The sequence below is a fragment of the Sebastes umbrosus genome, chromosome 12 (assembly GCF_015220745.1).
Source record: "Sebastes umbrosus isolate fSebUmb1 chromosome 12, fSebUmb1.pri, whole genome shotgun sequence".
NCBI lineage: Eukaryota > Metazoa > Chordata > Actinopteri > Perciformes > Sebastidae > Sebastes > Sebastes umbrosus.
This window is the reverse complement of record NC_051280.1, coordinates 20,035,059-20,060,550: the sequence shown is the minus strand read 5'-3', so window position 1 is coordinate 20,060,550 and position 25,492 is coordinate 20,035,059. Positions and strand designations below refer to the sequence as shown.

At 41.7% G+C, this 25,492-nt stretch overlaps 2 protein-coding genes across 5 annotated transcripts in view; one reads left to right on the top strand and one right to left on the bottom strand.

The window, feature by feature from the left end:
- The first annotated feature begins 411 nt into the window (after positions 1-411).
- On the top strand, positions 412-12,134 carry map6d1 (MAP6 domain containing 1). 2 transcript variants are annotated; one of them, XM_037787884.1, is made up of 3 exons: positions 412-1,460; positions 4,765-5,092; positions 5,247-6,484. In XM_037787884.1, exons 1-3 carry the CDS (start codon positions 952-954, stop codon positions 5,340-5,342), a joined length of 933 nt encoding a protein of 310 aa, XP_037643812.1. In that variant the 5' UTR covers positions 412-951; the 3' UTR covers positions 5,343-6,484. The 2 variants fall into 2 exon arrangements, with proteins under 2 accessions (XP_037643812.1, XP_037643813.1); XM_037787885.1 differs by lacking the exon at positions 5,247-6,484 and adding an exon at positions 11,465-12,134 and having other exon boundaries at positions 419-1,460.
- A 1,272-nt stretch (positions 12,135-13,406) lies between these two features.
- Positions 13,407-25,492, bottom strand: part of yeats2 (YEATS domain containing 2) — a 28,697-nt gene continuing 16,611 nt past the window's right edge. The window contains exons 19-30 of one of the 3 annotated variants that reach the window (XM_037787878.1): positions 24,041-24,229; positions 22,176-22,548; positions 21,951-22,085; positions 21,297-21,428; positions 20,541-20,679; positions 20,121-20,197; positions 19,936-20,015; positions 18,510-18,714; positions 16,515-16,750; positions 16,273-16,347; positions 16,008-16,081; positions 13,407-14,884 (exon numbers count right to left, since the gene is read on the bottom strand). In XM_037787878.1, the coding sequence (XP_037643806.1) occupies positions 14,776-14,884; positions 16,008-16,081; positions 16,273-16,347; positions 16,515-16,750; positions 18,510-18,714; positions 19,936-20,015; positions 20,121-20,197; positions 20,541-20,679; positions 21,297-21,428; positions 21,951-22,085; positions 22,176-22,548; positions 24,041-24,229 (1,824 nt within the window). In that variant the 3' untranslated portion in view covers positions 13,407-14,775. The remainder of the gene's footprint in view (positions 14,885-16,007; positions 16,082-16,272; positions 16,348-16,514; positions 16,751-18,509; positions 18,715-19,935; positions 20,016-20,120; positions 20,198-20,540; positions 20,680-21,296; positions 21,429-21,950; positions 22,086-22,175; positions 22,549-24,040; positions 24,230-25,492) is intronic. The other 2 variants (XM_037787879.1, XM_037787880.1) reach the window with 2 other exon arrangements.

Here is a 25,492-nt window from a genome sequence, read left to right as displayed (position 1 = left end):
TCAAAAGTAAAAGTTTGGTATGAAGTTTGGTGTGTAATAAATGAGGCAAATATATGACAAAAAAAGTAAATTGTAAAAAGAATAAAAATGTATTTTGATAATTTTAATTTAAAGATATATTCACAAAACTCAAAAGTAAAAGTTTAGTACAGTGGGGTCACATTTTCTGACGGCTGACGTCAGAAAATGTGACCCACTGTGTGTAATAAATGAGGCAAATATAAGACAAAAAAAGTCAATTGTAAAAAAATATATATATATTTTGATAATTTTTATTTAAAGATATATTCACAAAACTCAAAAGTAAAAAGTTTGGTACAGTGGGGTCACATTTTCTGACAGCTCAGAATGGCTATCCGGTCACAGATTTCGGTGCAACACCAATGTGCCAACCTACACTGTATGTAGACTACAGTAGGTGTTTGACTCTGCATCATAATTATGTAACTCCTCATGCTGGCAACAGTTTAAGGTATACAGTAATATCAGTGATGGCAAGTGGAAAAAGCCATACAACTCCTCCAGTGGTGCAAGATTTATTAATTGTGTCTGGAGGATAAAAAAATCTTCCTTTTGATTTTGAATCCTCTGTGGACTCTCTGATCTGGATCCTATAGCTGAAGATGCGGAGAATAATTTGCTCCAGATTCCTCTGCATAGTGGAGGCACACTATCACAGCAGACCACGTGAGAGGAATATTCAATGACGGTCCCTCGACAGACCAGGTTCATCATCTACTGCTGCTGCTGCTGCTGCTGACATGGACTCTTGGTGTTTTCTCAGCTTGGAGGGAGGACGACACTCAGTCTGAATGTAACCTTTCATCCTTCTTCTTTTTTTTCTGTTCTTTTTTTTTTCTTTGATTTTTCTTCTTCTCCAATTCTCTCTCCTTCCACAAGTCCAAACAGTTATAGGAGGAGGAGGAGGAAGAAGAAGAAGAAGAAGAAGGTATGGCTTGGCCGTGCATCAGCAGAGTGTGCTGCCTGGCTCGCTTCTGGAACCAGTTCGACAAATCGGACCTGTCGGTGCCGCTCACCATCCAGAACTACTCGGACATCTCCTCCTCTTCCTCCGAGCAGCAGGAGGTGGTGCGCTCCGTCACCAAGCAGGTCTCCGCCTCGGAGCGCGCACCCGGGAATCACTACTCGACTCCGGACACGCGTGCAGCCGGAGCCCCTAATGTACCCAAAGATGGCACAGGTACCAGAGGATCCTTCAGGGGGAGAAAGGAGCCCAGTTACAAGCCCCGGGAGGAATACCAGCCGCCTGGAGTACCTTTCCCCAGCATTACGCAGTACAAGCAGGATTACAAACCCTGGCCCATCCCTAGGAAGGAGAACTTCCCTTGGATTAGTAGCAGCAGGGCAGACAGTGGGTCGGACAGTCCGGTGAATGGGTACCACAGCCAGGAGAAGATGTGGGGAGAGGTGATGGAGGAGAGCAAAACCAGCTCCTACAGGTAGGACCATGTCCATCCTCCATCCTCCATCCTCCATCACTTCACTGTAAACAATTGCTGTTAATTTACAGCAGGATTTCAACAGTATTAACCTGTTATTGCTAAAAAAACAGTGCTTTACTGTTAATACAAAAGAAAACCTGTTAAATTACGCTCATATACAGTTTTTTTTTTACCCTCCAGTTGTCTTCCCGTTGACCAAGCAACTTTTGTCTGGTTTGACTGTTTTTAAAGCAGACATTATAAATTATCACCCAATTCTGTATTACACCTTTTTGGCCAACTTCATTCCAACTCATTACCACAAGTTTTACACTTTTTTGGGGGGAATTCATGGTCAATAAACCTAATTTATATTAAATTAAACCTAATATTTTTAGGGAAAAATGCAGAAATTATGAATTATTTGGACTATACTCAAAATTGGAGGAAAATATGTTGATGGATTATCACAGACTGGTATATGTCAAAGTTTAGTCAGAATATTATAAATATTATAATGTAAAAAATAAATGTTTAATGACAGTAGGACACATTGCACCACCACAGGTGCTATAATTTTGAAAAAATACCCATAATGCAACGAAAGTAGTGGTCATTGGCAATTAGGTGAAAGACATCCATATCTATGATATAATGAAGTTTGAAAACAGGTCAAATTTGACCCGAAGACAACAGGAGGGTTAACTGAACTATAATGCATTATTAAAAAACAGCACTTTACTGCTGATCAACTGTCTAAAGTATCATCAGTAACAGTTTCATGCAGTTTTTTTTTAATTCTGGGACCTGATCTGCTCATGTGAGGCTTGTACATTGTACATGATTGTAAAATCAGTGAATTAGCTTTATTGTTCTTCACTCACATGTTGTTATGGTTTGCATTCTGTGCTTGTAGCCAGCTAGAGACAGACATTTTGGGAAAAGTGTCAACAAGTCCATTATAGCCTTTTTCCCTAACAAGTGCCTTTAATTGTATTTAGTATGACTATTCCTATGTCTGTAACCTGCTGAGTCTATTCATCTAGGGAAAAAATGTTTATTAAAATGTATGTAAAAAATACAACCTAAATAGTACATTAAAACAAATCAGTAAGATAATGTAAAAGAAAGGTTAAAAACAGCTCTCTAATGTATCTTTAAACAGTAAATTAACTGTAAAATACTGTGAAATTAATAAAAAAAAAAACAGTTCAAACTGTATTTTTCATTATCAGTATAAAGCTGTAAATGTCAGTGACAATATAATAATGTTAATTTTACAGTAGCATAAAGGCAACCTTGCTGCCAGTTCTTTACTGTTATTTTACTGGGGAATTCTTAATAGTGTTGTTTCAGCACCTGTCGCTGTCCACTGCATCTGGTGGTATCAGTGGCAGCTGGTGGAAATGTTTCTAGGCAGGGCTATGCCACATCCAATCAATCAGCAAACATCCCGGTATGATTTAATGCAAAAAAAAAGTGAAGGTGTCAAAAACACAACTTTAGTTACTTTACAGATTCAGATTATTAATACAAAATATAATCACAGTGGGGAAAGGTGATGGAGGAGAGCAAAACCAGCTCCTACAGGTAGGACATATCCATCCTCCATCCTCCATCACTTGTTTCAGCACCTGTCGCTGTCCACAGCATCTGGTGGTACACTGTTATGAATTTCCCAGTAAAATAACAGTAAAGAACTGGCAGCAGGGTTGCCTTTATGTTACTGTAAAATTAACATTATTATACTGTTGCTGAAATTTACAGCTTTGTACTTTTAATGAAAAATACAGTTTGAACTGTTTTTTTTTATGAATTTCACAGTATTTTACAGTTAATTTACTGTTTAAAGATACATTATATAGCTGTTTTTAACCTTTCTTTTACATTATCTTACTGATTTGTTTTAATGCACTATTTACGTTGTATTTTTTACATACATTTTAATAACATTATTTTTTGCCTAGATGAATAGACAGCAGGTTACAGACATAGGAATAGTCACACTAAATACAATTAAAGGCACTTGTTAGGAAAAAGGCTATAATAGACTTGTTGACACTTTTCCCAAAATGTCTGTCTATAGCTGGCTGCAAGCACAGAATGCAAACCAGAACAACATGTGAGTGAAGAACAATAAAGCTAATTCACTGATTTTACAATCATGTACAATGTACAAGCCTCACATATGCAGATCAGGTCCCAGAATTAAAGAAATACTGCATGAATCTGTTACTGATGCTACTTTAGACAGTTGATCAGCAGTAAAGTGCTGTTTTTTAAGAATGCATTATAGTTCAGTTAAAAAACGGCCTATGAGCGTAATTTAACAGGTTTTCTTTTGTATTAACAGTAAAGCACTGTTTTTAGCAATAACAGGTTAATACTGTTGAAATCCTGCTGTAAATTAACAGCAATACAGTATAATGCTGATGCGTAATTAGATGTGTTTTTAATAATGCATTGACTTCCAGGGTCAACCCCAGCACCAGCAAAGCCCTGCATGGAGATAGGGGGTCATCAATAATTCTCTTACACATTTCATATTCATATAAGTATAAATATTTGATTTTTTTTTTTTTTTGCATTTTATTTTAGAATAATAGTGGACAGGAAGTTTGAGAGCAGTGACTTCCAGACCTTTTTTTTTTTGGCTCAGGACCCTTTAAAAAGAAAGCAAAGGTTACTTATACAATCCTATATATAAGTTATGAATCCCAAGCTGTGCAACCAAAGAATGATGTCAGATTTATTCATTTTTGTAGATTTTAGAGATCTAAAAATGTACTTCACAGTAAAAATAAATTAAAAAATAAATGTAACTTGAAATGTTTGTTTCTTATCTTGTTAATCATCTTGCGACCGCTCAGATTTATCTCATGATCCCTTGGTTGGTACAGACCCCCAGGTAGAGTTATATACTGTAAATAATGATGATGGTGATTAAAGGGATATTCTGGGGATTTAGTATCTAAAGCTGCTAGGGACACATTTTTTAAAAAGCAAAGGCTGAGATATCTGGACTTTTAGTCACCGTTCAAGCTTCAAAAACACTGGATCCTACACTTCAAATAATGCATCTTTCATTAGGCCCTGCTTGCCTGGTTAATGCTCATGTGTTTCAAACTCTACCTCCCAGTCACAAACCCAGTCCAAGTCATCATCAGGGTTATTTTCCCAGATTTTAGACATTATGAGACACACAATCCAAGCACTCCCCATGACAAGTGAACTCATCTTCACATGTCAAATCTGTAGAATGCCCGTTTAAGTCCCACTACTGAGCCTCCATCAGCCACCTGATGCACCTCTCTTCCTCCAGGCAAGAGTACAGGCCGTGGACGGGGGTGAGACCGGCCAAAAGCGCAAGGAAAGCTCCTACAGCTCAATACTCCAGCCCGGGGACAGAGGCCACCCACGTCTTGCGTGAGACCAGCTACCAGGCTGCCTACAGCGGGGATGTCCACAGGTCCATAGGGCAGCATCGGGTGGAGCACAATATCCCATCGGCTGCCTCCAACATACAACCCGCTGCTGTCCCACAGCCCATCCCCGCTGCCCTGCTAGCTGGCAGCTCGCCCATCCCCTCCAGCCTCCAGCAGAGCATCCTGCCTGAGAGGGCCGAGCTCAGTAGAACAACAAAGGGAGAGGTAAGCAAAGCCAGCAGTGACAGTGTATCTTCACGACATATTAAAGCAAAAGCTGGAGGAGCCATGTAATGTGCATTATTAGGTTCATTGGAGGAGCTACAGGTTTAGATTGCAGCATGCTCCTCCTGAAAGTCATCTTCTCTCATCTCCCCAGTGGCCTGTTGCTGTTTCAGAAGAAGTGATACAGCATTCTGTCCCCAAGCAGCTCAAAGTGACCCAGCTGTTTAAAACAGGCCATGTACTGTGTTAGGTAACACTCTGCTGGTGCTACACTCATTGCTTTGACCTGAATAGAGCAGGCTTGATGAGAACAAAACAGGTAAATGGGTAATTCTTCCAAAAAACCTGGAGTCAAATGCACTGATGTCTGTCTCAAAATAAATCTTTCTTGTCTAGGCCACAGCTAAAATATAATTTGACATACATTATAAGACGAAAACAGTTGAAGAATCACCCAAATATTAAATTTTGTCCCAGATTTGTGCTCTCAGATATAATGAGACGGGCACACACAGAACCAGATGTGTGATTGAAGCATATCTAACTACAACAAGGCAAGAGTATTTGCTCAGGAGGCTGTGAACTCATCAGGTTGCTCCAGATTATCGTAGGATAAACTGGGTGACGGGACACGTCCCTCTGTCCTCCTCCCTGGGTGCCGTCGCTCAGGGCAGCTGTTTTGCGTGACAGTAAGTGAGACGGTTTTTGGGGAATCTCCAGAGGTTTAGTGCCATCCCTCTTCCCCGCCCACACCCCTCGCCGCCATCTGCCAGTGGAGAGCTGGAGGGCTGGTCTGGGCTGGGCCGGGTCAGGCTGGTTTGTCTGCTTGCACACTGTGTAGCAATAAATCTCTCGCTGAAATGTATCTGGGAAGGTTAGAAAATGTGTTTTTATTGGAAAAGCTGTGTTTGCAGGGCTGTAGAGGACACTGAGGTCCTCGATAGTAGGGGGTTTTAGGAACCTGCATGGGGGAAGTTTACAGTTTACTTCAGTGGATAATTTATAGGCAGATTCCAGTATTTTGTAGACTCAATATATTCAAATTTGACTACTTTTAGGCTAACAAATAAACAAAAGTTTCATTATTTTTCCATCAGAATTTTAGTCTTGCAATGTGCATAATCTATAGCAAGTGAAAACCATGCATCTCCAAATTTTATTGACGGTGTTCCTCCACGAGTAAAATGTCGTACTTCTTCAGCTAAATGAACACATTTAAAAACTGTTTTTCTTTGCTCATGAGAAGTTGACATTTTGGAGGTACATGGTTTTCATAGGACAGAGACATTCATGTTGGGTAATAAAATGTACAGACGATATAACTAAATGAGTGAAATTAAATGAATAAATAAAATGTGAAAATTCAAACAATGTAAAAAATAGAATTAAAGCTGCAGTTGGTAACTTTGAGCAAATATGATAAAAAGTTATTTTTTATAAAACGGTCACTGAATCCTGACAGTAGTGCATGAGACAGATAATCTGTGAAAAGAAATCATGTGCCTCCGTGTCCTCCGTGTCCTCCGTGTCCTCCGTGTCCTCCGGTGTCCTCTGGTGCTGTTAATGGCATCAGATTTCACAGAACGGAGGACAACAACCAATCAGAGCCGAGGAGTCTCTAAAGCTGGGCTTACACTGTACGATTTTAGCCCGTTTCGGGGCCGAATTTTGAGCCGCACGACTCATTTTAGTGTCGGACCGAATTTCAGCTTCGACGGGCGTTGTTTGCCATGCAGTGTACAGGGGGTACCGAGCACCGATTAACTCCTCCTGACCGGCTGTTGGACAGTCGGATGAATTACCTCCAATTCTCTCTGCAAAATAGACAAAACACACTGTCCACGACTTCCTAGCCTACTGCGAGTCCATATAGGCAGCACGTTTCTGCCTTGTTGGCATTGTGACCCGTACAGACCTCTGCTAGCTAAAAAACTTTACCTGCCTACCTGCCTTTTTCTATTTTATACGTTCAGTGTGAGCACTCATGTCGTGGCTGACGATCAGACCGTACAGTGTGAGCACATAAATCGTGAGCTTTTGCATTACATCACAAACGATCTACTCGTACAATAGGAGTAGGAATTACACAAATACATTTCTAAAATCGTACAGTAGCTGTCAATCGCTGCTCGCGAAACTCGCAAAAACTCAGATCAATCTGTACAGTTTTACTGTTTAGCTGTAAAATGAGAAAGTTTGCTCCGGCTGGTGCTTGGTTTTGGCTCGACTGTTTTCAACATGGCTGCTGGGTCACAAACTCTCATTTTACAGCTAAACAGTACATTACAAGATGTTTCTGAAAACATTTGAGGCGAGAAATAGTTATTACAGTAACAGCATATTGATTCATATTTGATCAGCGCTGCCTAGTTTGACCGTTTGATTGGAGTCCACAAGTTTTGCGAGCAGTGATTGATAGCTGGGCTCTGATTGGTTGTTTTCCTTCGGCCCTGGGAAATATTGAAATGTTCACAGTTTATCTGTCTCATGCACTGCTGTCAGGATATAGCGACAGTTATATAAAAATAACTTATCATATTTGCTCAAAGTTACCAACTGCAGCTTTAATTTTGGTGTTGTGTAAGGTTATTCAAGGAGAAAGGGGACCTCTGTACTTCTTAAATCCTAGCTACGGCCCTGTGTGTTCGCCCTCAGTCCTTCAACTTCAGAGGTTTAAGAAGAAGTGATTCATGCATGAGAGAAAAATAAATGTTTAAATGCATCATTTTCAGAATAACGACTGCTCTATTAAGCCATTATGTCCCTCAATAATATCCTGTGTGGAGGTGATGGAGGTCGAAGTGAGAGATGTCAATGGCGGGACACAGACTCTATTAATAACACTGGCCCAGTTGGAGTTCACGGCACATTAAGAAGGGATGTGCTGCCGGCAGTGTGTTTCGGCTGTGGGACTGAACACCGCAGTCAATATTCTACGCACGCACATACGTGTGCAGTTTTCACACAGTTTCATCAGCTCTACCACAATCCGCTAGTGCGACACAAACCAGCCTGCCAGCAAATCGAGTTGATCTTAGATAATCCACCGACGGCCCACTCACCGCCGACTCATTATTGACTCACCAACCCCCTGCAGAGGTGTCCGACCAAGCATTACACATCCCACTCCAGTATGCATTACACTGGGTCATGGCACTCTGCTGGTATTTGTCTTTGAGGGCACTCTCAGCTGGTGATGCCATTCTGTAAAATACATGTCTGCACCAAACTGTGTTATCGCCAGCAGGGGAAGCTTCCTCATTTAGCGTGGAGCAGAACAGACCGACTGTATCTATTCATTAAAAGATTTAATGGTTAAATCCCAAATAAGCGGCTGAAATCAGAATAAATCTGCTCTTGGTGATAAAGGAGTTGGGCAGCCATGAGATTCTCATTATTGCTCAAATCAATCAAATTGTGTACACCCACACCTATAACACATAATATCCATCTCAACAGATAAAAGCTGTCTCTAATTTCATGACACGCAGCAGACAATTGACCGATAAGGACACGCTGATGCTTTTCATGATGAGTGTTTTCTTGAACTCACTGAACTCGCAGACCTAATTTAAAACATCCCAACGAGAGGTTGTTGCGAACTGTCAGACGAGAGAATGAAGCTCTGTAAGAACCTGAAACCCGGCTTGTCTGACTTAAATGATTGTAGCCCTGAACTGTCGTGTGCGTGTTAGGAATCAGACCTGGCAACAGCAACACAAGGCAGACAGATTTGCAAAGATGGGCTGTATAATCTGGTGTGTGTGTGTGTGTGTGTGTGTGTATCAGGGATGAGCAAGACAAAACTGCTGAATGGGGAACACATTTAGCATGCAGAGTGGAAACTTCTTGGTTGTTGTATAGTCAGCTTAGAGGCAGCAGCCCCCCGAGATTTAAGATTGTACTCTCAGAGCTCACGGACAACTTCTGAATACAATGTATAACAGTGCTGTGTTTTCGTATGGCAGTAACATAGATGCACGGTAGATGGGTGGAAATGCTGCTCACAATGGCTTTAAACTGCATAAAGAGGTTTGAAAGCCTGCAGGGACAATGTAGCCTAAAATACACATTCCTGTTACCTCCATTTCACCTCACCATTTAACCTTACAACAACACACTACTGGCACGCAAAACAACTACAAAAAGATGCAAGATGACCACAGAAAGATGAAAAAACTATTGCAAAAAGAGTTTCAGTCCGGGGGTCTGGGTCCTAAATAAGTGCAGGAGGGGTGGAAAAGTGAATTACGCATTCATTTGTTACATTTAATGAATAACAGAACTATTAATCAAGAACGTCTTAAAGGGGACATATCATGAAAAACTCACTTTTTCAGTGCTTGTGCACATATATTTGGGTATCTGGAGCAAAGAATGTTTATTTCTAAGAAATGAAAATCGCCTCCGCCATTTTGGACCGTAATAAAGTTGACGACCATAATGACGCCAGTTAAACGTCCACCTACAAATTGCCGTACAAAAGTAAATAATTTCTATTCTATTGTCATAATTCTTTACCGAAATGGTCCGTGTTGAACAATAAAACTATTTAAAAAATGCATACTATTATAACTATTTACTTACTTATTTATTTAACTTTTTTGCCCTGTCGCTTCCCAGAGGAGCATAAAGTGAGCAATGGACATAAATGGAAGTAAAGCACACAGATTTTGAGAGCAATCTCAAACTTTTTCATGTCAAGGACCTCCAAAATAGATATCCAACAGACCATGAATGCATAAGAGGTTGTGTCCTGTGCTTTTGCCCTGCGTGTTAGTAAATAGTCTACAACTACATTAAATTCCTTCGATGTCGTGCTACTAGCACTACTAGCTACTGGCCGATAGCCGGTTGTTTGGGAACAGAGACGTTAATACATCCACCACGGTACAGGCATACAGCATACAGCCCATGGGTGTATTATAAGATAATAAAAGTGATGAATTACAGCCAATATGTTTATTATTACAGCCGCATACAGCTAGCAGGAAGCCGGCAGAACAGGATATGTCATATGAGCGAGGAAAATAACTGAATTTTACAACTTTAAGACATAAAGTATTCGTACTGGGAAGTTGATGTACCTCGAAAAAATGTATCCTCTGATTTACAGACGTCTCTTTATACATTCATGACTATGGACTCATTGTTGTTTTCAGGTCCAAAATGGCGGCAGTGCTAATACGGCGCCATCTAGCAGACATTGTCAAAAAAGCACCAGAGTTTCGCCTCTTTGCTTCTGTACTCTGGAGTGCCTACCAACCCAACAACTGTGTAATGTCACAGAAAACAGATCAGAAAACAAGTGATTCAACAAGCCATTCAAAACATGTTCTAGTAGAAACCTTAAATACAAGTATGAACCTGAAAATGAGAATAATATGTCTCCTTTAACACATTTAAAGGTTTCTAAACCTGCCACTGCAGTTTCTCTCCATCCATTGTTTTTCTCTTTCTCAGACTTTCTCCTTGTTTTTCTCTCCCGTTGTCTTTCACTTGGACCTCTTCCCTGTTCCCACGCTGCCCGGGACAACAGAGGGAGCGTCCTGTGCCAAGCTGGCAGGACAATGGCAGGGAGGAGAGGATTGTATTAAGAGCAGGGGGATGGCAAACAGAAGGTTGAGGGAAAAGAGAGAAAGCTAGGGGAGAAAAGAAGAGGAGAGAGGAATGAGATGCGGCATGTGATAGATAGGTGATGGAGAACGAGAGAGGGAGAAGTGGGGGAGGGGTTAGTGAGCACCATTTGATGGATTATCTGTTAAAGTGCAATGTTGCACCGGGTTGCAGTCTTCTTTGGCACCAATCTAATTTAGGAGAGACCTGGCTGCTATACAGAGCAGAAAAGCCAGAGTGAGTGTGTGTGTGTGTGTTTGTGTGTGTGTGTGTGTGGGAGGGGGGAGGAGGTGAATACACTCACACACCAACATGAACTGCCTGCCCTGCCACCCACAGCGCTGTACAGTCACATTAAAAGTGCTGCTCGGACAGCAAGCCGTCAATCTCTCCACAGATTGTCTGATAAAAAGCTGCCCCGATCCACAAATAAATTAAAGTAGCCTGCCGCATTTTCATCGACAGATCCAATAATTGCTTGAAAGAATAGAATATGGGGGACTTTTTTTTATTCCCCACAGCCCAGAAAGACTCTGGTCAGGCTTTGAGAACAGCTGACATCAGCAGAACCGAGCAGCACTAAGCAGGAAATAGCAACACAGTGAGTCCAGGCTGCTGGCGCTCTGACAGCAGACCTGATGCTTCTTGACGGCGCAGCCAAAACCAGTCTCCTCTCATTTCATGGGTCCAGTGTGAGCACCACAGCTGCTGCCCTCTCTGGTTTCATCGCTCTCATCTCTCTCTCTTTTGTCTCAGGAACATCTGGTGAGGACCAAGTTCCCCCCGAACTCTTCTGCCGTCTTTCAAAGCGGACCGAGGGCCTTCAACATCTGACAGCTGCTCCGATTTCCAACCATTCCACTTTGATCGGTTTCAGTTTTAAGGAATCAACAGGGGAATGATTTGTGTCCATTCCACAAACAAAAGAATCTATGCAAGGGAATGTATATTGTTGTGAAGCCTTGTGAGCTGCAGCGTCAGCATCCCAAGTGGAGACAGATAGATAGACGCCCCCCCAACCCCCTCTTTTACACTCCCTCCTGCCCCTGTTGCTATGGAAATGAATATGCATGTAACAAAATAGTTTTAAAACAAGCTCTTTTTTGCAGTTATAGATGCACAAGAAACTGGCTGCTCTGTGTGTTTGTATGTGTGAGTTTGTGTGTGCGTGTGTGTGTGCACCTGCCGATTTGTCCTTTTGTTGTACATAATGTTGCTCCAATAATGAATGACACGGTCGGTCATCAAGTGTGTGTGGCCCTTTGGTGTTCTGCTAGAAAATAAGTTATTTATTTCCTCAGTATTCAATTAGTTTACTATTTTGAGAAAGTATTGTTCGGTCTATTATTTTGTAAATCTATTGTTAAAGAAAATATATGATGTACGTGAAATTACAATAAAAGAATATTAGGTTCTTAGCACTTTCTATGACATGTCACTTGGCTCTTTTTCTCAGCAGTATTTGTTTATAGTATCACAAAGTTCTGGGTGTTATTAGTCATTTAGAGGATTGTATGAATAAGAGTACCGATTGCAATTAACCACTATTATACCAAAGGTCAGGTAATGTGAAAATGGATGTCATACTTAAACAAACAACGACAAAAACAGTTTGAATTAAAAGCAATTGGGGTAATAACAGGATACTTATGTCCTCTTTATATTCAGTGTTCAAGGGTCAATTACTCAAAGTTGTTTGCCTCCGCCAACAAGTCAAGTTGCAGTTTACATCCATGTCTGTTCAAAATGTCATCACTTCATCATTTTATATTAACTATATTTGTGTGAAATTGTCATAATTAGCCTGTGAATTGTTGGGTTATGGCCAAAAAGCATGTTTTGTGAGGTAACAGTGATCTTGACCTTTGACCACTAATGTCTAATCAGTTCATCCTTTAGTCCAAGTGGACATTTGTGCCAAATTTGAAGAAATTCCCTCAAGGAATAATGTTGCGGTACTTTGGGTAATCCACAATCCTCCCCGTCAACAGTTTTCATAGGGACTATTTCTTTCTTAGAAAATAGTTTTTTTTCTCCAGAAACATCTCCACCTCAATCGTATCAGGTAAGTATCAGATAGGCAGTGTATTACCTACAGTAGATGACGGTTGGCACGCCCCCAGTTTGGAGAAACAGGTAGCAAAACTTATTTTAGCCACTTAAAAAAAAAAAAAATCTATATCAGTTTTAAGTGTAAGGTATATTTACAATATTTTTGCCGGTTTACCTTGCTGTGAGACAGCTATACAGTCTACGTTTCTGACGGGGAACTGAAGTTGTCATCTATGCTCTCGCCAAAGCAACCAGACTCAATTCACAAACACAATAATTTGACTTTGCAGAACACAGGAGTTGCTGATCTACCGCTGCCTCGATCGGTTAGTTTGTTATTGTTATTGTGTGCCTTTGGTTAGCTCGGATTCAGCAACCTCATTGGATAAGAGTAAGAGAAGTACCTCATACAACCCCGCTTCGAAACACCCAAACCATCCCTTTAAGTGAGAAAATGTGATTTTATGTAATTTGGGTGAACTGGCCCTTTAACTCTCGAGTACAGCGGGTACCTATCTCACTTTCCCTCAATAGACAAGAGATACTCCAGTTCATTGTCCACAATCTATCCTGTTATTAGGTTTATTAAAAAAACAATCCAAAGCAAACAAACACATTCACTCACGTTTGCAAGAAATAATTCAACTAGAGTTTTTCTTTGTTTATTACAAGAATATTGATTATATTTTTGGTTTGCACTGAAACATGAAAATACAATGTTTGGGTAACCTTCTACACTAATTTGGTTGAACAGGCATCACAACCACTCGGGCCAAAAAACACTTCCACTCGTCCAATCATCCACACATTAACATAATGCAAAGCTCCACATGAAACAGAATTACCAACACTACATCAGCCGACAAAACACACACGAGCACTCACTTACCATCAAATTCATTAACTTTTGTGACGACTACATCCACTAGTATCCACGCATATTCATACACACACACACACAGACTCACTATTGTTAGGGCATTACTGTTCGCAGTTAGATAAAAAAATAAAACAGGATTTGAAACCATCTATTTCATATTGGTCATATACACTGTGTACATCACATGATTGATACATTATGGTTGTTAACCAGAACACTTAAAAGCACTTTCAACTGGCTATCAAACCTGTTTCACGAAGGAGAGAAGATAAATATTGAGAGTGGCGTCTTGAAATCGTAATGATTTGTTCATTAGACTATTAGCAGTGTCTTGTTAAGAGTAAAACATGGGATGTTTCCATAACCCCTTCATAATCTATCTGTAACTTAAAAAATAAGAAAGATGAATCATCAGCCTTAAAAAACAGCGGTATTGTCAGAACCATAATTACCTCTGCCACAGGTAACACTGAAATACATCAAAAGATGTTCGCAGTGATGGATCATTAGTTGCCATGGCAATGGCACTTTTGGAAGAATCTCTCGGTTTGCTTTGCCCAAAGTACCCACCAGACATTACTATCAACATGATTGATAGAGAACACTAACACTCAAGATGTTCATTAGTGTTTCCCACTTGCTCACCTCTGCTGGTAAACTGAATCTGTGACAGCAGGGTGAAGAACGAAGGAGGGGGACAGCTGTCTGATTTTTTTTTTTTTTTTTAGCCCTGTAAGTCATTCAGGCTTCATTTCCCTGATGACTATCTGGCTGTCTAGCAGGAAACACTTCATCATTAAAATAATCTTGTTATGAGGTAAGCGAGAGCACAACAGCCTCTCAAAATCAAATAACACCAGTCCCACAAAGCTGCTTCTCCATACATTAGGACTAAAATGTTACAATATACCCAGAGTATTAGAAACTGTTGTTATTCCGCTGCTGTGAGAAGCAAGCTGAGCCCTTCTATGTTTAAGTTAATGATAATACAGTACGTTAATTATTACTGCGCAACCTGAGGCAACAGGACTACATCCAGTCAGTTCACGGAGTCTCTGTCATAACCAGGAGTTCCAACAGTCCTCGCATCTCGGTGTGTTGTCGGGCCACCAGTCAATGTCATTCTTGTTATGCCTCAATTGTCCTTAGACAGGTAACCCATGTGTGTGTTGGTGAGGAAGTCACAGGTGGGGATGCTACTGACCGCCTGGTGGATGTTCATGGCTGTGATCTCTCTCGGAGCCCTGCAGAACCCAATGTTACAAAGTTAGCATGGCCTCAACACACAGGAAATATGTTTCAGTCTGCCCGGGACATCTCTGGTTGGCTTCTAAATTACTATTTGTTTAACTACTTTGTTGAATATTCAGCTCTGAATCAATGCATTTTGAGGTCTCTGATAATATCAGTTCAAGCCCCCGCTGTCTTACATCATGGAAACGGCATAAAGCACTCTGCAGACAAAGACAGTCAAATGTACTGATGTTTAACCACAGCATATAATGACAACAAGATAAAACAAAACAAAAATGTGCAACTCCTTGGTTTCTGCTGGAAACACTTGAATAGCCCTTATTTAAATCATTAGGTCCTAAAAGTTGTAAAGTGCACTAATAGCAACATCCAGAGTTATTTCCCTTCCTGCGCTCATGCGAATGAGACCCAAACTGCGGCTGGAATGATAGCTGGGAGGCGGAGTTAAAGGAAACGCTACTGCGGCTGCTCTATGGGCCCAATGGATGCAGAAGATAGTCAAAAAATCCGGGTACTTTTCCAGTCGGAAGTCGAGCCATATTGGCTTCATGCACCACTGAGCAACTTTCATAGGAATGAACGGGTCCCCGCCTCCAAAGCTGTATCCAGTTCTCTTAATACATCCATGGGTTTTTGCAGACTTATTACAGAGCACACTCTGCTGTGTTAAAATGTTTGTAAATTAATTAAACTTTGAGCAATCCTTTTTTTTACTACGGTTAATAACAGAAATCATAACTGAACTGAAAGTCAAAGTAATTCCTTTTATTTCAGATTTCTTTAGTAAGTGATCTCACTGGGACATATGCAGCCACCGGATTATATATAAATCATATAATAATAATAATAATATATATATATATATATATATATTGCACAATTATTATAGAATTTCTATTCATGCAATACAATTTATAGATGTTTCTTGCTGTGGACAAGTTACTGTAAGAATAATCTGAGTAGCAAGCTGGTGGTTTGGACAAGCTCTAGATATAATGAATGAAGTGAAAAATGGAGCATTAAGCAGGTTGCATGTTAGAGAGAGAGAGAGAGAGAGAGAGAGAGAGAGAGAGAGAGAGAGAGAGAGAGAGAGAAAAAAAAAAAGAGGCTGACCTGTTCTGAGGGGATTTGGCGTAGGCCCCAGCCAGAGCTTCTCTCAGGATGTCACTGGCAAACTGTTCAGTAGCCTGGAGCACACACACACATCATTAGTCACAAAGAAGCCCACTATCTCATACAGCACAAGGTGAATCACGCAATACTGTGTAGGTGTACATCTCATACGTAGTGTATATTCATCATTCTAGTCAAGGGTATGTCGAGGTAACGATGAGCTAATGTAAACAGCCAACTTTTTTTTTTTTGTATAGTGACCGACCTTCAGTATCATGGCTTCAACTACTGGAGCGAACACATTCTTCTCCACCTCGACCGGCTGGAAGGTTACCCCGATCTGAGAGAGAGAACGAGGAGTCATTATATTAAAAATGGGGAAACTGGTGCAGCAACTTGTAGTTAAAAATGCAGTTGCTAGGAGCAACACAATAACAGGATGTTATTGGTTGAATTCATCAACTCTCCCTGCATTTTCACTTCCAAAACCCCAGAGAGCTTCCTGACCTGCTGCGCTGTTTCACCGACAAACTGGGCGGACACGCAGGGGCCCAGGAAGAACTTGGGCTCCGCGTCAGCCTCTTGCTCTTCTTCTTTGACCTTCAGTTTCTGGCAGGGAGGGGTCACAGTGACGATGTCGACTACTTTGTCGTCTGCCTCCTCTGGTTCAGTCTTCAGCAGAGCTTGCATCTGCTCCAGCCGCAGCACCAGTTCCTCGCAGCTACTCAGGGTCGTCGGGCACTCTGCGGACCGAATCATATGTACATTTAACACACTAGATCACAAGCAACAGCAGCAACTGAATCAGTGGCTGTAACCAAAACTGCATACTATACTAGTACTGATTTGGCCAAAATGTAGCATGTAGTAGGCAGTATGCAAACAAAAGCAAAATCTCCAGTATGCCAAAACTACCCGGATGTCGTACTGATTTGGAAAAAATCTCCAACGAACCAGTCTACCTCGCCTACTGTATCCCACAATGCAAAGTGCTGGAACGATACAGGCTATGGTCACAACAACAACAGCCGCCAAAAACGGCTTGATTTTTACATATCTTGTAGCTATTTCCCAAATTTTTGAGGCGAAGTAGATTTTGAATGTTGGTAGTTTTACAATATTAGATGGCGAATTGAACATTTGCTCCAATGTCCGTTTTCGGAGTTTAGAAGCTCCACAATCTGCCGTGACAGATAGCTAGCGCCTGCCGGGGTCGCTACCTTGCCAGCTAGGCGGTCACGTTCACAGACCCCGCAATGAGCTGGCTGGAGCTCTCTCTAGAGATCGTTCTGTCGACAAGAGGCTTTTATTTCCCTGTTTAAATATCACAACACTAATGTCCATTATAAACGTAACGGGAACCTGTGTTTATTTGCCTTTTTGGGGTTGAAAAGCTCCACAATCGCTTGCGGGCGTAGCTCGCTCTAGAGCCGGCCAGTCATGTTCACAGACCGGCTACAGAGCAGCAGAGTGGCGAGGGAAAGAGCTGCCTCCGACGGGGCAGAGCGATACTTGCGGAGACAACATTTTTTAACATTACTCTAATATTTGTAGGGATATGAGTCCACTGCTTTTTTGCTATGACTGGAAAAAGCAGTTTGAGTAAATTTTATCGAGCAATGTTTTATATTTACGTCTCCCCTTGTTGATGATCCTGTTTGTTTTACTTCACCATGAGCTGTTAGAATAAATTGTTTAAGGGGTAGGGGAGCTGAATCATGCAGTATCTTAGAAAGTCAACAAACATTGGTCACAAAAAAAAAATCAAAGTTGTATTTTTCGATAATATTGCAATAGTGGTACAAGTTTGTTTTTTTGTCCTGTGCTTTAAGAGCTCCTTTAAAAGGCTAAAGCCTGGCCTAGCAATCTGCAAAATAAATCGCTTTAACTGTTTTATACTGCATACTACTGAGGAATGCAGTATGTACTGTACTCTATTCGTCAGTAGTATGTAGTAGGCGGTTTCAAATACAGCCAGTATTCCACTCAGCGGCGTGTTGTGTGGCTGTGGGTGTTTAAAGGAAAAATGTTTTGTTGAATACTGGCTCATTTTTCCGGTTCAACAATGTGACTATTAAAAAATAAGATTATTTGTGCAAGGAGGAGGGACGACGACAACAACACAAACACAGATAATCCTGTTGTCTGGCTCAGGCAAGTGTGTGACTCACTGAGCTAAGCAGTCTCGTCTCTCACCCTTTACAGACAAAAGACAGAATTAATGAGAACTCTCTGTGAATAAAACAACACGGCTGAACAAAAACACAGAGGCTGCACACTGGCCGCCCTCACACACTACTGGACTGCAAAACACATTACTGGACCAACTGGTAACCGCAGAAGCACAACACCCACACATGCAACGCTGAAGGGAGAATATTGATCCACTTTGAGCCGAGTCGACTGTGAAATCGCAAAAAAGGAGGCAAAGTAGATAATCCCTGTGTAGAAGCTATGCACCAAAACACACACACACACACACACACACACACACAAACTCACCGGGCTCGTTGTCTATCTGCGTGAGGATGTCCTCGATGGACTCGTCGTCATTCTTACGTTGGGGCTCGAGGTCAGGCGGCGTGTAGCCCCTCTGCCGGCACCACTGCACCACCTCTCTGGTCTTTGGGGGGGTGAGGGCCTGCAGGCGGGGCGAGCGGTCCAACACATCCTGGATAACCCGCTTTACTGCCACCGCTCGCTGATGCTACACAGAGACATACCAATATCTATTATGTAAAAATGTACATTAGGCCTAAAAACCCCTAAAATCCATAGCTTCACATAGATTAAAGATGACCTATTATGCTTATTTTATTTTAGTTTACATGCACCAAAGCACCTCTTCTTTACCCTTTGTCTGCCCAGTCTGCTCTGATTGGTCAGCTGGCCCAGTCTGCTCTGATTGGTCAATCGAACCAAACTCTTCAGACTCAGCTCCAGCTCCACTCTAACTAGCTTTGTTTGAGGGTGTGCCAAACTAGCCGCTAGGCAGGTATTATGCGAATGTGTTACTTGGTGATATCACCACGTTACGGACCAAAAGTCAGGACTTCAATCAAGGCGTTTCAGGCAGTTCAGGAGCAGTGTTTCTGTGGGGGAGAGTAACTCCCTCTGGCGTGGATTTTGGGCTTTGTAACTTTGTAGACCTTTTAAACGCACAAAAAACGATACAACACACTAAAAGAAAGGGGAAAACCACAAAAAGATAATAGGTCCTCTTTAACATTTTGTGACTACTAAGACTACATTTCGGCGCACACAATCTCTCCAGTCCAGTATCGGCTACCTTGCAGCCTGTCCTCCCTTGTCCTCGTCTAATGATGTGCTTCGAGTCCCCCGTCCCCCTAAGTAAATGAGTGACCTGTAGATATAAATATCCACGTCTGAGAGCCGTATATAGTCGTAGAGAAAGAGAACAGACAGCTAAGACATGGGCTGGTCTGTATGAGCTATTGATGAACCCATAACGAAGAGATGAGAGGAGACAACCAGGCAGAGATACACATCTGACCAGATAGATAGGGAGACATGAGGCCAGCAGAAAGCTCGCTGAGTCAGGGGCCCAGCGCCGGGCACCAAGACAGATTACACAGACAGCAAAACTGCAAACAATGCAAATTATCACTGACATTATAGACGCCCTCAGCCTTGGAAACTAAAAAGGCAACTGCTAGTAAGCGGGGATGCTGTCGCTCTGAGATATTAATGAATCTATAAAATTCAGTTAATAAAATACCAGAAAATAGTGAGATAAAAATAAATAAATAAACATTACGATGATTATTCTTCTGTTGACTAATCTTTGCAGCTGTAATTTGCATGATTTTATGAAATATGGTAATATATTTTTACCATTTCCATTTTTGCCAAACTTAATAACTAATGTACATCTCCACTGAGGCTTTATAATCAATAAAAAAGTCACCTCTGATGCTCTGCGCTTGCCAATATTCCAGGAATAATACTGTTCTGTTGAAGAGGCACAGAATGGATGGGAGTCTTCAGCTAAACACACAAACAAACAAACAAAGAATTAAACAGCTTGACAAAACCCAGTGTGTTAGCTTGATTTTTTAAGCATATACCATATGCAAAGGCAAGCTCACTTACTCTTTTCTGGCACAATAAGAGGGAACTTCTTCATCACCGCTGTCAGCAGCTGCATCATGGTCTCTATGTGCTCAGTGCTGAGAAGGGAAACACAAATGTCAGGTGTACTACCAGAAAAGAGGAAGTGTTGTTAAAACCTTCCATTACTATGCAGGTAGCTATTTGATAGCTTTAATAAGTGAAGCTGAACTATTCTTCACCGAGTTCAGCAAGTTAAATATGGAGACGTCAATACTTCGGTGGTTAAATAAATATATATAAAAACACAGTTGCACTCTGATGACTCAGTGTCAGTGCGGCTGCAGAGAAAAATCACTTTCGTCACTTGCACCTTTAACAGACAATAAATCATCTATCCTTTTAAGAAGCCGTTAATGTGCTGTAAGTCAAAGCAGCATCATGACTTGTTCTAGCACTTACTTGATGAGGTCGTGTGCAGAGTTATCCGCCCCTTGCTCCTGCTTGACTGTGGTAGCTGCAGAGGTAACGGGGACAGGGGCAGTCACCGGGGGAGATGGACCAGCTGTGACAGCTGTGCTGGCACCTGGCTCTGTCTTCACTGTGGCAGCACGGAGCGACAAACAGAAAAGCACAAGTATGAGAGAAAGTTTCATTTCAATAATTCCACACTATTAATTTGAGGTCGAAGTTAGTCTTCGTTGTTTCTATTAAACACTGATGCATTTGAGAAGAGCAACATATTTTGTTTAAGCTAAACTTAAATGTGCTAGATTTGAAATTCAGAGCATTAATATAGCAGGAAACAACTGTAGTACTTTTTACGGCTGTCCCTTTCACACAGACGTTGGCTCGGCTCTGACTACTGCCACTGTCGGCTTAGCAGCGGACCAACTCTGTTCCCCCATTCCGTCTCCGTACGTTTCATACAGAACAGCGAGGCGGAATAACGGCGAACATTCCCACCTTGAACAGGCAGTGTGAGAGGGGCTACTGTTAGCTCTGTCAGCACTTTTGCCGTCGCTCCCTCAATCATAGATATGCTCTGAATTTGGAATTTAGCACCTTTAAGTTTTTTGTAGTACCAAAACCGTATTGTTTTGCTACTACTATCAAACATTACGACAGAATGGAAGAAAATGGAGGTTGGGATTAAAAGACAGAACGAATGAGGGAACAGAGGAGAGTGTGAGGTGTGAGGTGATGGACCCCTCTCACCTTGTGCCAGAGGCAGGGCAAGGGAGGGGGACGCCTGTCTGGCAGGACTTGGGGAGGCTCCAGCTCCAGCTGCTCCAGGGGTGGTGGAAGAGGAGGAGGAGAGAGTACTGGAGACTGGGCCTTTAGAAACTACTATACACAGAAGAACACACACACACAGGATGGATCAATGGCCCATTAGGTAAATAGGCTTAACAGTTAGATGAAAAATGAGAGGGAGAGGAAGATGGTTTACTGCAGAGGGAGGAGAATCTACAGTTGATGTTTGAGCGTCTGTCATAAATAAATCACACCATGTAGTCATACGTACTGGCAAAATTAACTCAGTTTAGAAAGACAAATGAATAAAGCTGCTTTTAACTACTAAAGTCTTGCACTCTTAAAATCATTTGAGAGAACAAAAATGCTTTATTTCAACATTTGCTCTTCAGAAACTTGTAAAAGATGTGGCACACCAACAAAGCAATCAATGTCAATGTTGCATCATGTTTTATTCAAATGCCACTGCTACTGCCTTTTATCTACTTTAAGAAGTGATTTACAGAGTACAGTTTCTGGAATGCACTCTTATGCAAGACTCTCTCTACTAGTGATGAGGCAGACTGTTGTGCTGGCTAAACAAATGTTTCAACGAGCTGTCTCAGGCGTACTGACCTTTCCCAACAGGCATGAGTATGGTCTGCACCGCTCCAGACCCAGAGCCAACCCCCAGCTGCTTGAGCTGGTTGGCAGGGATGGTTAAGACTGTCTGCTGGGAGCTGGAACCTCCAGAGTGGATTTTCAGCATACCTGGACCAAACACAAAACAGATGACTGTACTATTTGTGTTCACATATCTTACACACATTCAAACCAGGTGATTAATACAGCACTGCATACCTGAGAGAGTAGCACCCGTCTTCCCTCCCCCTGCTGCCATTCCGCTGACTAATGAGGCTGCGGTGACCAATGACGTGCCGCTACTTTTGGGCACGCCCACCACAGTCCCCACCCCCGCACCTTTGGACATGCTGACGACGGGCATGTTGGTAACGCCTTTGGCTACGGTTACCACAGCTCCAGTTGAACCCGTAGCACTCTTTGTCATAGTGGCAGAGTTGCCAGCGCCCTTGACCAAGGTGGCCACCGCCGTCTTCGACAGGCTGCCTCCAGCAGCAGCACTGGCGCTCTTAGCTGCACTGATTACTGCCGCTTGGTTGGCTGCCACCAGGAGCGAGTGGTGCTGAGAGGCAGACTTCCCGCCATCGGCAGCCTGTGCAGAAAACACAGAAACACAGCGGTTTCACAACGGTCATTTTGCACTCCACCGATGGATAGAAAAAGATTGAAAAGATGCTCATGGAGTCTGGATAGATTTTTATCTTATTCAAGTCATGACATAGCTTTGTTGAATACTCGATTCTGATTGGTCAATCACGGCGTTCTATGGTCTGTTATTTCTTTATAGTAGACCGCTGTTATGGATGCAGTTCTGATGACCAGTTTTGTGTCAAATTATTGATTTCTTAAGTAAGGAGCTGTGTAATAATCGGGATAAATTACAGCAAGCGGGTCATTGTTGTGAATAATCCCCTACAGGGCGATGTAAAATGGGCTTCGCTTTGCGTCCGGGTCCTGCATCACCCTGTCAAGGTTTATTTCGCAACAATGAGCGGCTCGCTGTACATTATCCCTTACATATTGTTGTGATGACAAACTGTGCTACTACAGTGTGTATAACATGTTTCCAAGCAGCAACATATGTAAATTACAATGATTTATTATGATAAAATAAACATTTAATATTAGGGCTGACCCGAATGCTTCGAAGCTTCGACCGTTGCCATGGTATTCAACCTCCAAATCAGTATTTGAATGCTTCGGTTTTTTTGGTGTTTAGAAGAGAGAGAGGGAGTGCAAGGAAATTAAATTCACTGTGTCTGTTAACTGTCTTTTCTTTGCTCTGGTCACATTTGTTTTCCAGTGCCGTGCAACTCCCGGAGTGAGATGTTGCCGATCAGGTCATTGGTTTTATGGAATTCTCAAAGACAAAAGAGTCAATTTCTCTCACAGAGAGTCCTCATGATTCAATTAACAGTCCTGAATGGGCAGTTTGTCCAAGACAGGAAAAGCAGTTTTGTGTTTGCGTCAACATCTCCAGAGCAGTGAGTGTTATTCTTTGTTACATAATGTAGGAATATTTGTTTTTGCTTGTTGGAGCCTCTAGGAAGTCTTTTTTTGCGTTTCCATTTCTCAAGTTAATGAGGCCTGGCCACTGACTCTGAAGCTGTAATCACCCAAACACAGACCACTGCTGATGGACTGCTGCTAGGGCTTCTAAACACACCATCTAAACTCTGCTCTTTCTGACACATACAACACTGTCCTTGCTACTGCACTCACTGGGTCACTCCTGTTTTCTATGTATTCATACTGCAGTGGTAAACATTTAGAACATTTATCCCACTTGAACAAAAGTATAAAGACAACGAAAATTATTCCTTCTGCAAAAGCATCCAACTTCACCATGAAAATAATCCTCAAATCACAAAAAAAACATTCAAATCAATTATTTTTGTAATTGGAAAATTAAATAATTTATATCAAACTTGGTGGAAATGAAACTAGTTAGGAAAATCTGGGGCATTTGAAAACAAAATAACCAGTTTGCAAGCATTAAAGACTGTTTGGTTTGAAAAGACTTTTAAAAATGAACAGCTGTCTGGCTGAATAAAACAGAAGAATATGAGGAGCGTGAAACTAGCCTGTTGTTGACTGGCTGCTGCTGCAGCGCTGACAGAGCCGGGGGTGGAACTGGCAGTGGTGATGACTCCACCTGTCATCCTCAATGTGGTCGTCCCCGGCTTCGACAAGTGGCCTGCTGCCGCCGCTGTGACCGTCTTAACAGAACCGTCAGACAACTTCACCTGTGCACCCTGGGAGCCGCCCACCACCTGTCAATCAAAGAGAGCAACCATTCACTTACAATCCACAACAACGGTCTAAACATACTTAAACTGGAAAGGAAGCAAGTGATGTGGCAGAAAATCAGTTAGCACAGTCTGTCACAGTAAATCAAGACAAAATTAAAAGTGAATTTTCTCTCCAGACTTTGATAAGCTGGTTACGTTGTTATGTAAAGTCAAACAGTCAAATTGTCAAATATTAGCTGCAGGTCAATATACTACAGTATGTCATACACAGGGTTTGTGAAAGAGTTTTAAGACAATCCTCTGAAAGGCCATAGACTACCTTCACAACAAACAGTAATTACATCATTTCAATTTGACTCAAATCATAATGCTCCTTGCTAAAAATAAGCGCAAGAAATTGGCTTTTTTCTAGAGGGAAAATTGAGATCAGAGAACTCATCAAATGTACTGACAAAGGGAAGAAAGAACAGCATTATAAGAATGAGGGGAATTAGCCATAACTATTGCTCTGATCTCTGTTTAAAGCATAGTTAATTTAGTTTTAGTCTGACAATCAGGAAACACTCACAGAACCCATCAAAACAGTGTGACAGCTAAGTCCAGGGTGGGAAATGTCTTTGGTCAATGGCTGGTAAATCAGACATGTCTGCCAGTCAATGCACAGATCGCATGATGTCCACAGTGATGCTTATTCACAGCCCTCTTTTAATGTTCTTTTTCTGTTCATGGATACCACACTAAGCAACATACAGTAGGTACGCCTTTCCACAATCAGTTTAGCCTGTAAACTCTGAGATTAGATAGGACTGTAGTGTCAAACTGGAAGCACAGGTCTGGTATGTGTGAAGGTCACATACTGTCAAAGTTAAGAGGGCAGTAAACACAGATTACTATTATTAGATTATTAGTGGTGTAAAGCAGTGGGAAAGAAAAAAAAAATCTATATCTCAGTGAGGAGAGTGAGCAGGACAACCAGGGATTCTCAGTAGGAGCAAAAGTGCCTGCAAACACCAAAGGAGGTCTTCGAGTGTGTCTCAAAACTGTACTGGTCATTGTCCTGGGATGGTGATGGTGCGTTCACACCAAATGCAAAGCGAACTTTTAGCACAGCACAATTATATACAAAGTCAACGCAAAGAAGCAAATACATACAAATACGCAAATTTTGCATCACTGAAATTTTTCAAGAGAAATTCACGTGACGCTGTGTCGTAAAAGCCTATCAGCATTGATATTCTCCTGTCGACACTGAAATCTTGATGTTTTTAAATCAGAAATGGAGGA